Raw genomic sequence first — 14,793 nt, forward strand, 5'->3', positions numbered from 1 at the left:
CAATTTCATCCATGTCCCTACAAAGGACATGAACTCACCATTTTTTATGGCTGCATAGTATTCCATGGTGTATATGTGCCACATTTTCTTAATCCAGTCTATCATTGTTGGACATTTGGGTTGGTTCCAAGTCTTTGCTATTGTGAATAATGCCGCAATAAACATATGTGTGCATGTGTCTTTATAGCAGCATGATTTATAGTCCTTTGGGTATATACCCAGTAATGGGATGGCTGGGTCAAATGGTATTTCCAGTTCTAGATCCCTGAGGAATCGCCACACTGACTTCCACAATGGTTGAACTAGTTTACAGTCCCACCAACAGTGTAAAAGTGTTCCTATTTCTCCATATCCTCTCCATCACCTGTTGTTTCCTGACTTTTCAATGATTGCCATTCTAACTGGTGTGAGATGGTATCTCATTGTGGTTTTGATTTGCATTTCTCTGAGGGCCAGTGATGATGAGCATTTTTTCATGTGTGTTTTGGCTGCATAAATGTCTTCTTTTGAGAAGTGTCTGTTCATGTCCTTTGCCCACTTTTTGATGGGGTTGTTTGTTTTTTTCTTGTAAATTTGTTTGAGTTCATTGTAGATTCTGGATATTAGCCCTTTGTCAGATGAGTAGGTTGCGAAAATTTTCTCCCATTTTGTAGGTTGCCTGTTCACTCTGATGGTAGTTTCTTTTGCTGTGCAGAAGCTCTTTAGTTTAATTAGATCCCATTTGTCAATTTTGGCTTTTGTTGCCATTGCTTTTGGTGTTTTAGACATGAAGTCCTTGCCCATGCCTATGTCCTGAACGGTAATGCCTAGGTTTTCTACTAGGGTTTTTATGGTTTTAGGTCTAACGTTTAAGTCTTTAATCCATCTTGAATTGATTTTTGTATAAGGTATAAGGAAGGGATCCAGTTTCAGCTTTCCACATATGGCTAGCCAGTTTTCCCAGCACCATTTATTAAATAGGGAATCTTTTCCCCATTGCTTGTTTTTCTCAGGTTTGTCAAAGGTCAGATAGTTGTAGATATACGGCGTTATTTCTGAGGGCTCTGTTCTGTTCCATTGATCTATATCTCTGTTTTGGTACCAGTACCATGCTGTTTGGTTACTGTAGCCTTGTAGTATCGTTTGAAGTCACGTAGTGTGATGTCTCCAGCTTTGTTCTTTTGGCTTAGGATTGACTTGGCAATGCGGGCTCTTTTTTGGTTCCATATAAACTTTAAAGTAGTTTTTTCCAATTCTGTGAAGAAAGGCGTTGGTAGCTTGATGGGGATGGCATTGAATCTGTAAATTACCTTGGGCAGTATGGCCATGTTCACGATATTGATTCTTCCTACCCATGAGCATGGAATGTTCTTCCATTTGTTTGTATCCTCTTTTATTTCCTTGAGCAGTGGTTTGTAGTTCTCCTTGAAGAGGTCCTTCACATCCCTTGTAAGTTGGATTCCTAGGTATTTTATTCTCTTTGAAGCAATTGTGAATGGGAGTTCACTCATGATTTGGCTCTCTGTTTGTCTGTTGTTGGTGTATAAGAATGCTTGTGATTTTTGTACATTGATTTTGTATCCTGAGACTTTGCTGAAGTTGCTTATCAGCTTAAGGAGATTTTGGGCTGAGACAATGGGGTTTTCTAGATATACAATCATGTCGTCTACAAACAGGGACAATTTGACTTCCTGTTTTCCTAACTGAATACGCTTTATTTCCTTCTCCTGCCTAATTGCCCTGGCCAGAACTTCCAACACTATGTTGAATAGGAGTGGTGAGAGAGGGCATCCCTGTCTTGTGCCAGTTTTCAAAGGGAATGCTTCCAGTTTTTGCCCATTCAGTATGATATTGGCTGTGGGTTTGTCATAGATAGCTCTTATTATTTTGAAATACGTCCCATCAATCCCTAATTTATTGAGAGTTTTTAGCATGAAGGGTTGTTGAATTTTGTCAAAGGCTTTTTCTGCATCTATTGAGATAATCATGTGGTTTTTGTCTTTGGCTCTGTTTATATGCTGGATTACATTTATTGATTTGTATATATTGAACCAGCCTTGCATCCCAGGGATGAAGCCCACTTGATCATGGTGGATAATCTTTTTGATGTGCTGCTGGATTCGGTTTGCCAGTATTTTATTGAGGATTTTTGCATCAATGTTCATCAAGGATATTGGTCTAAAATTCTCTTTTTTTGTTGTGTCTCTGCCTGGCTTTGGTATCAGAATGATGCTGCCTTCATAAAATGAGTTAGGGAGGATTCCCTCTTTTTCTATTGATTGGAATAGTTTCAAAAGGATTGGTACCAGTTCCTCCTTGTACCTCTGGTAGAATTCGGCTGTGAATCCATCTGGTCCTGGACTCTTTTTGGTTGGTAAGCTATTGATTATTGCCACAATTTCAGATCCTGTTATTGGTCTATTCAGAGATTCAACGTCTTCCTGGTTTAGTCTTGGGAGAGTGTATGTGTCAAGGAATTTATCCATTTCTTCTAGATTTTCTAGTTTATTTGCGTAGAGGTGTTTGTAGTATTCTCTGATGGTAGTTTGTATTTCTGTGGGATCGGTGGTGATATCCCCTTTATCATTTTTTATGGTGTCTATTTGATTCTTCTCTCTTTTTTTCTTTATTAGTCCTGCTAGCGGTCTATCAATTTTGTTGATCCTTTCAAAAAACCAGCTCCTGGACTCATTAATTTTTTGAAGGGTGTTTTGTGTCTCTATTTCCTTCAGTTCTGCTGTGATTTTAGTTATTTCTTGCCTTCTGCTAGCTTTTGAATGTGTTTGCTCTTGCTTTTCTAGTTCTTTTAATTGTGATGTTAGGGTGTGAATTTTGGATCTTTCCTGCTTTCTCTTGTGGGCATTTAGTGCTATAAATTTCCCTCTACACACTGCTTTGAATGCATCCCAGAGATTCTGGTATGTTGTGTCTTTGTTCCCGTTGGTTTCAAAGAACATCTTTATTTCTGCCTTCATTTTGTTATGTACCCAGTAGTCATTCAGGAGCAGGTTGTTCAGTTTCCATGTAGTTGAGCGGTTTTGAGTGAGATTCTTAATCCTGAGTTCTAGTTTGATTGCACTGTGGTCTGAGAGATAGTTTGTTATAATTTCTGTTCTTTTACATTTGCTGAGGAGAGCTTTACTTCCAAGTATGTGGTCAATTTTGGAATAGGTGTGTTGTGGTGCTGAAAAAAATGTATATTCTGTTGATTTGGGGTGGAGAGTTCTGTAGATGTCTATTAGGTCCGCTTGGTGCAGAGCTGAGTTCAATTCCTGGGTATCCTTGTTGACTTTCAGTCTCGTTGATCTGTCTAATGTTGACAGTGGGGTGTTAAAGTCTCCCATTATTAATATGTGGGAGTCTAAGTCTCTTTGTAGGTCACTCAGGACTTGCTTTATGAATCTGGGTGCTCCTGTATTGGGTGCATATATATTTAGGACAGTTAGCTCTTCTTGTTGAATTGATCCCCTTACCATTATATAATGGCCTTCTTTGTCTTTTTTGATCTTTGTTGGTTTAAAGTCTGTTTTATCAGAGACTAGGATTGCAACCCCTGCCTTTTTTTGTTTTCCATTTGCTTGGTAGATCTTCCTCCATCCTTTTATTTTGAGCCTATGTGTGTCTCTGCCCGTGAGATGGGTTTCCTGAATACAGCACACTGATGGGTCTTGACTCTATCCAATTTGCCAGTCTGTGTCTTTTAATTGGAGCATTTAGTCCATTTACATTTAAAGTTAATATTGTTATGTGTGAATTTGATCCTGTCATTGTGATGTTAGCTGGTTATTTTGCTTGTTAGTTGATGCAGTTTCTTCCTAGTCTTGATGGTCTTTACATTTTGGCATGATTTTGCAGCGGCTGGTACTGGTTGTTCCTTTCCATGTTTAGTGCTTCCTTCAGGAGCTCTTTTAGGGCAGGCCTGGTGGTGACAAAATCTCTCAGCATATGCTTGTCTGTAAAGTATTTTATTTCTCCTTCGCTTATGAAGCTTAGTTTGGCTGGATATGAAATTCTGTGTTGAAAATTCTTTTCTTTAAGAATGTTGAATATTGGCCCCCACTCCCCTCTGGCTTGTAGGGTTTCTGCCGAGAGATCCTCTGTTAGTCTGATGGGCTTCCCTTTGAGGGTAACCTGACCTTTCTCTCTGGCTGCCCTTAACATTTTTTCCTTCATTTCAACTTTGGTGAATCTGACAATTATGTGTCTTGGAGTTGCTCTTCTCAAGGAGTATCTTTGTGGCGTTCTCTGTATTTCCTGAATCTGAACGTTGGCCTGCCTTGCTAGATTGGGGAAGTTCTCCTGGATAATATCCTGCAGAGTGTTTTCCAACTTGGTTCCATTCTCCCCATCACTTTCAGGTACACCAATCAGACATAGATTTGGTCTTTTCACATGGTCCCATATTTCTTGGAGGCTTTGCTCATTTCTTTTTATTCTTTTTTCTCTAAACTTCCCTTCTCGCTTCATTTCATTCATTTCATCTTCCATCGCTGATACCCTTTCTTCCAGTTGATTGCATTGGCTCCTGAGGCTTCTGCATTCTTCACGTAGTTCTTGAGCCTTGGTTTTCAGCCCCATCAGCTCCTTTAAGCACTTCTCTGTATTGGTTATTCTAGTTATACATTCTTCTAAATTTTTTTCAAAGTTTTCAACTTCTTTGCCTTCGGTTTGAATGTCCTCCCGTAGCTCAGAGTAATTTGATCATCTGAAGCCGCCTTCTCTCAGCTCATCAAAGTCATTCTCCATCCAGCTTTGTTCCATTGCTGGTGAGGAACTGCGTTCCTTTGGAGGAGGAGAGGCACTCTGCTTTTTAGAGTTTCCAGTTTTTCTGTTCTGTTTTGTCCCCATCTTTGTGGTTTTATCTACTTTTGGTCTTTGATGATGGTGATGTACAGATGGGTTTTTGGTGTGGTTGTCCTTTCTGTTTGTTAGTTTTCCTTCTAACAGACAGGACCCTCAGCTGCAGGTCTGTTGGAATACCCTGCAGTGTGAGGTGTCAGTGTGCCCCTGCTGGGGGGTGCCTCCCAGTTAGGCTGCTCGGGGGTCAGGGGTCAGGGACCCACTTGAGGAGGCAGTCTGCCCGTTCTCAGATCTCCAGCTGCGTGCTGGGAGAACCACTGCTCTCTTCAAAGCTGTCAGATAGGGACATTTAAGTCTGCAGAGGTTACTGCTGTCTTTTTGTTTGTCTGTGCCCTGCCCCCAGAGGTGGAGCCTACAGAGGCAGGCAGGCCTCCTTGAGCTGTGGTGGGCTCCACCCAGTTCGAGCTTCCTGGCTGCTTTGTTTACCTAAGCAAGCCTGGGCAATGGTGGGCGCCCCTCCCCCAGCCTCGCTGCCGCCTTGCAGTTTGATCTCAGACTGCTGTGCTAGCAATCAGTGAGACTCCGTGGGCATAGGACCCTCTGAGCCAGGTGCGGGATATAATCTCGTGGTGCACCGTTTTTTAAGCCCGCCGGAAAAGTGCAGTATTCGGGTGGGAGTGAACCGATTTTCCAGGTGCTGTCCATCACCCCTTTCTTTGACTCGGAAAGGGAACTCCCTGACCCCTTGCGCTTCCCAAGTGAGGCAATGCCTCGCCCTGCTTCGGCTGGCACACGGTGCACGCACCCATGACCTGGGCCCACTGTCTGGCACTCCCTAGTACCTCAGATGGAAATGCAGAAATCACCGTCTTCTGCGTCGCTCACGCTGGGAGCTGTAGACCGGAGCTGTTCCTATTCGGCCATCTTGGCTCCTCCCCATTCTTTTATTTTTTTAAAGATATTTCTATGCAGGAGAAATGTCTCTGCATTTTTTGGAGGTTAAAAGTGATTTGCTTTTTAGCCTCACATTTTATACATGTTTAAGTTAAAAAACCTAAGTATGTCTTGGTTTGGACTTCATTTCTTTGCTATCCTCTGTATCTGCTAGGACTACAGCAGAAACTTGCTGGATTACATCTCCTTAAGGCAAGAAGTCCCTTGATGTTTTAATCCTCCAAATACAGTGTGGTTTCACAGTAGGAAGTGGTGTTGTGCAAGCCACAGATGATATGGGGAAGTAGTTTTCTCACCTCCCTGATTTTCACTGATCTTTGATAACAGATCAAGTAAGGTCAGAGCAGAATGAGATAACCAAGAAACAATTCTTCTAAGTAGAGGCCTTTGGGAAGACGAGGGAGGTGAACACTAGCTGCTCAGAAAAGCCTTATCCTCGATGACAGCATGAGCAGATGGTTTGTTGTGATGTTCTGTGCCCTAGTGCAGGCCTGTCAGTGCAGGGTGGACCTGTGGGCCATGTTGTTCCAAGTCTCCAGTGTATTATGAAATTTTTACGGGCTCTTTAATTTTTTTCATTCCTATTGCAGATTCAAGGCTACTAGAGTTGCAGGTTATTATATATCTGGTCTAAAGGGAATTATAGTTGAGATTTCATGGATTTTTCTTGACAAAATGGACTAAAGTAGACATGTAGTTGTATATAACTGTAAGCTGCACATTTAAGGTATTCTTATCAGAAAACCGAAGCCTGTAAGCTGAAATACATAACACAGATATCTTTCTTTCTTCACCATAAATCTTCCACTAATCCCGTCATTATTATCTCCTCTGCCATCTGCTTCTGTGCCCTCCTGGGCACTCTTAGTGCTTGCTTAAGGGCATGCGCTCATGCTCTCCTCTTCTTATATTAACTGTGGATCAGGAAGAGCTAGGGAGAGAAGCAGCATACCATGTAGCCTCATACTAATCTAAGCCTCTTTCAGGTTTAGCACTAAATTGCTTCTTATTTTATACATCTAGTCTCAACATAGGGCATAATGATTTTTTGAGAGAATAAAGGACCACATGTTAGTGGAGGGAGGACTCTGATGTACTCTTTTAGGTAGAATTGTTTTCTAGGCCTCTCTTCCCACAATTTGGTGGAAGAGAGGCAAGAAAATGGTAAACAAACAGTGACATTCCATTCCTGAATACATGTAAGAAAGCAAGTTTAAGGAGCATATCATTATCCCTAACATGAATTCATTGATAATAGATAAAACATAAGTCTGATATTTTGCTGCATTTTATAAATTCATGAAATTAAAGGTTTTTATTTGCTCGTGATCATCTAAGACCATTTTTTTTCTATTTAACTGTTGTGTTGTTGTTCTTGTAGCTCAAAGCATTCAGCAAACCAGGGTTCCAAGGTGAATGTATAGATTTTACAGAAGAAACTTCTGATTTGACTTCACTCATGCCATGTTCTTTTAAAGTTCTTCGAGGTTGGTAAGTATGCTTACTTAGTGGTTTCTGCTGTTATTTAATAACTAATACTTTTAAATTTACAGAGATATATTTTTTGCATGCACAGTGAATCTTTAAAATTTATCTTCAACAGGCATTTTACCTGCTAACTGGTCTATATTAATTTTGCTTAATTTGTATTTTGAGCTATGATGGAATACAGAAAAACAGAATGCTGATTAACCAACTTAGGGAACATTTTGATTTTTGTCTCTCACTGTGATCTCAGATTATTTCCTAAATATTTTGAATGTTTATATTGTATATTTACCGTCTCACACAGTAGAATGCTATAAAAATACCTGGTGTTTTTATTCAAGATATATTAATCCTAATTTTTTTAACCTTTTAACAAAGTATTTATCATCCCCATTTCACAGATGCAGAAACCAGGTTCAGAGTTAAGGTTTTCCAAGATCACATACCAAATTTCAGACCCATGATTCCTTTGGTCTTTTTTTTTCTCATCTCTGAATCTGATATTCTTCCAATGGCAACAATATACTGTATATTTTTCACGTGTATATGAAACTACATGTGATTCCCATGGCTAAAATATATTCTACAATTTTTTTATTATGCTAAAATATATGTAACATAAAATTTACCATTTTAACTATCTTTAACTGTACAGTTCATTGGCATCTCTATGTATCAAACATCTACCTAATAACCTATCAAAGTCTCTCTTTTCTTTTAAAATATCTTAGGTTTGTCAGTTTTCCTCCTTTCTCCCTTGAATCATTAGAGACCTGGGCCTTCTATTTTTCACTTGAAAAACTTCAGTCTCTTAATTACCCCCTGCTTCAGTGTCATCTTATTTCTAGTGTTTACCCCAAACAAATCACAGTCCAATTATGTGTCCCAAAATCCAGTTTAATATTTTTACTAATGCTTTAATTCCCAGCCATTTTCTAGTAGCAGTCCGATCAAGTTCAAGCTCTTTCTTTTCTTGACCTTACCATCAACTAGCCTCCTTTCGCTATCCATTTCCCATCCTATTCTCCTCTCTTCTAACATTTGCTTTCCTCCGTACCCTCTATACCGGGGGTCAGCAAACTTTAACTATAAAGAATCAGATAGTGTATATTTTTGACTTTGTGGGTTCCACAGGCTCTGTCCCAGCTACTGTCAACACTGCTATTAGACGTAGCACAAAAGCAGCCATACACAATACACAAACCAATAGGCACAGCTGCGTTCCAATGAAACATTATTTATGGACATTGAAGTTTTAATTGTATGTAACATTTACATGTCATGAAATAGTCTTCTTTTAAATTTTTAAGCCCTCTGAAAATGTGAAAACCAGTCTTAGCTTATAGGCTGTTTGAAAACAAGCAGTGGGGCAGATTTGGCCCACATGCTGTAGTTTGCTGACGCTTGTTTCATACCAAAGGTTGGAGGTCTCTGGTAAATCTAGCCAGCAGGTGTCATTTGTTTGGGCTATACACTAAGTTAAAAAAATTGTATTAATACTTACGTTTAGGATATTTTTCAGAAGAAGCTGTTTTCCACCTTCTCTTTAAAAATCAGAAGATTTTACGACTTGGAGAAAGCTTTTGTCTTTGTCAGTAATTAGCTGGTAGTGAGTAGATTGCATATGTGCTTTCCAGCATACCATAATCACCACCATTCCCAATTTTTTTCCACCTGGTATACTACTCATCTGCATTACCTGTGTGGTCTCCTGCAGGTATATAAGTTTGTGACCCCTGCTTAATAATAATTCAGATATATTCTTTAAGGTTCAGTCCACTCTATTATTTCTGTTCACCTTCTTGATTAACCCTAAATCAAGCAGTACTTTCCTTCTCCTATTTCCTATAGCTGTTCTGCCTTGAGCCTCCTTGTATTTGTTTTTGTGTATATACTTACCTCTGAAAAGGAAATGAGAGTTTTACATTAAAACACATAAAATAGAGCAGTATAAGTTAAATAGAGATCTGCAACTCTAATAAGAAATACACACACACACAGCAAGGACCTGAAATAATTTTGTTACTATTATTTGGCTCTAAGTTCCTTCTCCAATAAGATAAAAGAAAATATTTTACAAGATTTGGGATCATTGTTAATGAGAAGCATTGAAGTTTTTCTGGAGGAAAATGTATTTTTCTTGACACTGAATTCTAGGACAAACTAGTCACACATGTCTCTTCATGTAGGAAACATACAACAGCAGGATAAAAGAATACAAGAACTATGGCCATTGTGTAAACACCTGGAATGTGTGAGAGACCTGGATTTGAGCCCAGTTCCACCATTTTCTAGCTATATAACTTTAGGCAAAATGAGTCATCGCTCTGAACCTCAGCTTCCTCATCTGTAAAGGAGGGGTAATAACGGTACCTACCTCAAAGGTTTCTTACAAGGGCTAAATAAAATAATGCACTAGCTTTATGCCTGGCACACTAGAAACCTTTGATAAGTGTTGATTATGAAATGCTTATTACATTAGAAGACATGACAGTAAATTATAATGTCACACAGCATTTCTACGGTTATCCAAAGTTAAACTGGTCTAGCAAGAGTGCAGTTCTGGTGATCTTAAAATACAGGGCTAGAACTTAACCACACCAAAACTAAATTAGTAACAGCCATTTAATTTTTCCCTTGGGCTCCTTCTTTTCAAAAGGCTGTGTTTAGCAATCTTTTGATGAATGCTGTATTGAAGATAACTCACTATTGAAGATTCTAAGGGGTTTATTTCTTTTTAAAATTTTCCATTAGTTGTCAGATTTCTAGGTGACAGGTTTTACATACTCTTGTGTGATTTTTAAAACAATCTGTCTTCTATACTCATCTAAACTGAATACAAACATTTTTAATTTTTCCCAAAAAGAATTTATAATCTGTTCAGGTACTTAATAATCACCCTAATCTAATCCCAGAGTGCTATACTTGAAGGCACTAAATAAAAAGAATGTCTTTAGCTTAAAGCACACATTGTCTTATTTCAAATTTCATCTCTATCATTGAGTAGTTTGAGGAACCATGGGAAAATCACCTTACCTTTCTAATCCTTACTTTTGCTGCCTATAAAAATGAGGATGTTCCTAACTCATAGAATTATTAAGGACACCATGAAATAGTATATGTAAAGTGCCTAGACTAATGCCTGGCGCATCATAAGCAGTTGAGGAATGACAGTGGTAGCTGTTGTGTTTTTTGTTTTTTTAAAGCTGGTGTGGTGGTGCTCTGCACCACTTTCTATGCCCTACCCCTACCCCAGTTCCCACAGCATGATAATGAGCCTATACTGCCAAGTGAATGCAATTTGATTGAATGTCTTACTGCTTGTCTTTTAGCTGGCTCCTCTATTACCAAGAAGACATGTTTGTTAATCACTGTGTGTTAGAAGAAGGCCTCTATGCTGACCTTACTTCCTGCGGTTGCCCAGCATCTAAAGTCAAATCTCTCAAGCCCATTGACTATGTAAGTACTTTGCAAAATGCATACTTATAAGACTCTTTTTCTTGTCCAGTTTAATTACCACCAATGATAATGTGAAGTTGGAAGAAATGATACAAGGAGAAATATAAAAATCTGAAAAATATGAATAATTCATTTGTCAATCGTAAAACTGAGGTTCATTCATGAAATCCAACAAAAATGTAATATTCTCCTTTTTTAAAAAAAGCAGAGGTGTAAAACTCAAGAACTAGAATAATGTAGGCCTCAACTCCCAGTTTGATACTTTAATCAATTTGAGTGACATTGGCAAAGTTACTTGTTTACCCATCTGTAAAAATAAAAATAAAATAATAACAATAGCACTTACAAGGCCATTGGGATATTAAATGAGATGATGCTTATAAAGTGCACAGCATATGGTGAGTTCTCATTTAAATGTTAGCTATTAGTACCATGGTTGTTATTCTTATAGCTGCTTAAGTATAAAAATAACCTGACCACTTTATTATTCTACTAGGTAAGTCACATGACAGTTTGTCTGCTACTAAGGTTAACTATGTTACTTTAAGGCATGGGCCACCACAGATACTAAATTCAAACCTGTTTTTGGGAACCAGGGCCTTTCTGTCTGGTGTGTGCAGAATGATCTGGGTCACCTCTGAGGCCCATATTTATAGAGTAAGTAGGTTTTCCTTTTTACCACATTTATTTAGAATTTCAAATGTGAGATAAATGGGATCACAACTCCAGGACATCAATTCTGGGCCCCTAGTCAATAGGATCTGTGCAGAGGAGGTAGTGAGGATCTGGGATACTTTCAAGATATCTAGTTATGACAATTCCTTGGGGATATGTTTGGTCAAAGCTTCAGTTTTACACAGAGCTGATTAGAAACTCTACATAATAGTTGCAGTAACTCAAACCTTTCTGTCAGAGCTGACTCCAAGGATAATAGCCATACTCAGGATCTTTGATCTCAACCTAAGCAATGTAGTCCTATTTCACAAGGCATTCCTGGATAGAGTATTTTTGGTATCAGACTAATTATAGAGTCTTGGCTGAGAACAAGAATATAAATAGTGTTCTTGGTCTCTCTCAGTGGCTCTGTAGACACCAACATGGAAAGAATAAGTGGCTACTAATACTTCTTGTCTGTTGGAGGAAAACTGGTTTAAAAAAAAGAATGTGATCTGGCAAGTCTCTGCAGTCTTTGATAATGCTGGAAAAGACATTGGAAGGTAGTCCATGTTTACTGGAAAGCAATTTTTTAAACAATTTTTAGTGGCCAAATCAGCAGAAAGATACTTACTTGGTGTTAACTCTAAAAGCAAAAGATAGAGGTCTAAATTTGAAAGTACTATCCTGAAAGGGTTTTGTACAACTCTTAATTCAGTGAACTAAACCAACAAAATTTCTAGGGAGGGCATTTTAGAAGCAGGGTCAAAATTAGTGTTACTATTTTTCTTTGAAGGGTTATAATTCCTTTAGATTCATGAAGTGTAAAATGAAAAATTTGGGATGAAAATAAACAGAGATGTTTTCATGTAAGTTGTCATGTGGAGTTGCATGTCCCCAGTTTTGGTCCTGTTTTTGGTCCTAGTTTTTATCCGGGCAGCATAAGTGAAGGTGCCTATTGGGAAGCACTTGAAATCTATAGACTTTTCACTTCAAGAATTGGTTAAAGAATATATTCAGTTTATGTAAGGGTAGCATGTTAGTTATCGTAATGCCATTCATAATATACTGAAAATATTTAAAACATCTTTTGCGAAGATGTGTTATAGCAGCAGGTTTGTGGGAGGAACATGAGGGAGTTTGGATATCCTACAAAGATCTGCAAATTGACCATGAAGACACCTCAACAGGGGTCCCAAAGCCTTAAGTTGATCAGACCTAGGGAGATTGATATGTAAACCAGAAGGTCAATTTAGTATTTTGTAATAAGTGGATTCTAGTGACTGGAATGCTCGAAAATTCTGTCCTGGGCACTTTTTCCCCCTCTCTGGAAGAACAAGGGAAACTGAATTAGTCATCAGGAGGTTATTTGTTGAGCATAAGATTTGGGTAAAATAAGGTAGATACCTTGAGATTAGCCTGTAGGCTAATGTTCCTCCTAAAAGAGAGTCCTTTTACTCTCTAGGTCCCAGTTGCTCACACCCTCCAGATTCTGTCTCATTTCCCTGGACAGTGCTAGATACACTACCTATTCTGCTTCTCTGATTCATTCTGATTCTTTCTGTGATTCTCTCCACTATCTTCGTAGTTAGGAATTGATATGCCTTTTTTCGTAGATTTCCTAATACTGCTGCCTATGCCACAATCCAGTGTAATTCTGGATTCATTCCAAGAAATGTTTCTGTGTAATTAAGTTGACATTATGTAAGTATGAGGTAATCCTTTGCTTTTGCTTTTGTTAGTTAAAACTGCAGAATTCTAGGGATGTTGCCTGCAGTTGGTATTCCCAGACATGCTATGGCTTGGTGCTTAAGTGTCACAATGGTATAATATTGAGAAGTCTTAAGATTTCATCTTCATAGAAGATAAGTATATTTTGAAAATGACAGTGTGCTCCAGGCTAACTTCTGTTGGTACAGGTGAAGGTTACATTCTAGAGGGGCATTGACACATAGTTTGCAGTGTTGCAGTCATTTTATAGTGAATGGAGCTAGGAGTGTAGTTCATAGTTCTGCTTCTAACGAATATGACCTTAAGCAAATCTCTTTAATTTATCTGTATCTCAGTTAATTCTTCTGTAAAGAAACTGTTAGAACAGTTATTTTCAAATCATGGACAGCCTCCAGTTCTGTTGCAAATAAGTATCCTGGTCATATTTCTAATTGGATATGAAAAAGAATTTATCTGGCTTTAGGATTCACAAGGTCAGAAGGAATAATATCATGTATTAGCTTTCACAACAGTCTCCAGAATCATAGTGGTTTAAAACAAATGTTCGTTTCATTTTCATATTTTATCTCAAAATGGCAAGACAGTTGCATGGCCTCCACTTTAGGCTTGTTAGTTGGCTTTAGATACACTTTTGATATATGCTTTGCATTGGGACCAGGCTAATGGGAGCACCTCCAATTGGGGACATGACTATTTTCATGACAGGGGAAAGAGGGAGCAAGGTCACAATCACAGAGTCACATTTGAAGCTTCTGCTCAGATTCATTTTGCCTATGCACACATCATTGTGTCCACTCACATTCTGTTTCCAAAAGCAAGTCATAAGACCAAGCCTGACATAAATGAGGCAGGGGAATAGACTCTCACTTGGGCAGGGATGAAGTTGACAAAGTATATTCAAACAATAATACAATCTATCAGAGATGTATAAACTCATAGAGGTGTTCTCTGTTACTAGATTTTGGAGAAAATGAAAGGAGGTGAAATTTTAATAATTTATCTCTGCCACTGTAGCAGAGCTAACTTTTAAAAACTTGAGATTAATTTTTAGTGACAGTCTGGAGGTGGTTTGGTGGCTCTCAAATGAAGTATATGGTAGACAAGTAGAAAAGTCTGCCTCAGAATATGGTCCCCAGTTCTCTTTCAAAATTCATTTAGAATTCTAAAATCATCAGGTAATTTAATATAGGGAAATTTAATTTAATCATACTAAGACAGCTCTATGTAAGCATCTGGGAAAAATAATAACAAATTAGGTGGCCTAGAATTAGGAAAGTGAACTAAAACCCAGGGTTTTCATCAGGCTCTTCTCAGAGATATATATCTGGAAAAATTACATGACTAATAATAGGCCTAAATATCTATCTCAAAACATGGTGAATGGGTTTCTATTGTCTTCTCTTTAAGTTTTTCAGTAGCCTTGGTTTGGTAATGGCTTGATTGCTTAACAGTGATTACAAGAAGACCTTTTAAGATGAAAAAGATTGAATATCATGCCTAAGGAAGTTTAAGTGTTTTGTGGGGGCTGAAACCAAAGCCTTCTATATTTAGGAGTAATCATACTGGGTGGAAAAGGGCAATAAAATGATAAAAAAAAAAAGGCTTAGGATGATGCTTGGGGCGTTGGTGTAGAGTTCCATGAATGAAAAACACATCTGATTAGTAATTTTGTAGAAGAAAGTTTAAAGGTATTCCATTTTGCTTTGATCAAAGAAAAATATTTAAGGT

At 38.3% G+C, this 14,793-nt stretch overlaps 1 protein-coding gene across 1 annotated transcript in view; it reads left to right on the forward strand.

The window, feature by feature from the left end:
* Positions 1-14,793, forward strand: part of CRYBG3 (crystallin beta-gamma domain containing 3) — a 126,451-nt gene that overhangs the window by 86,548 nt on the left and 25,110 nt on the right. The window contains exons 16-17 of the mRNA XM_003821882.6: positions 7,115-7,224; positions 10,554-10,680. Of these exons, the coding sequence (XP_003821930.3) occupies positions 7,115-7,224; positions 10,554-10,680 (237 nt within the window). The remainder of the gene's footprint in view (positions 1-7,114; positions 7,225-10,553; positions 10,681-14,793) is intronic.

Source organism: Pan paniscus, chromosome 2 (genome assembly GCF_029289425.2).
Source record: "Pan paniscus chromosome 2, NHGRI_mPanPan1-v2.0_pri, whole genome shotgun sequence".
In the NCBI taxonomy this organism is placed as follows: domain Eukaryota; kingdom Metazoa; phylum Chordata; class Mammalia; order Primates; family Hominidae; genus Pan; species Pan paniscus.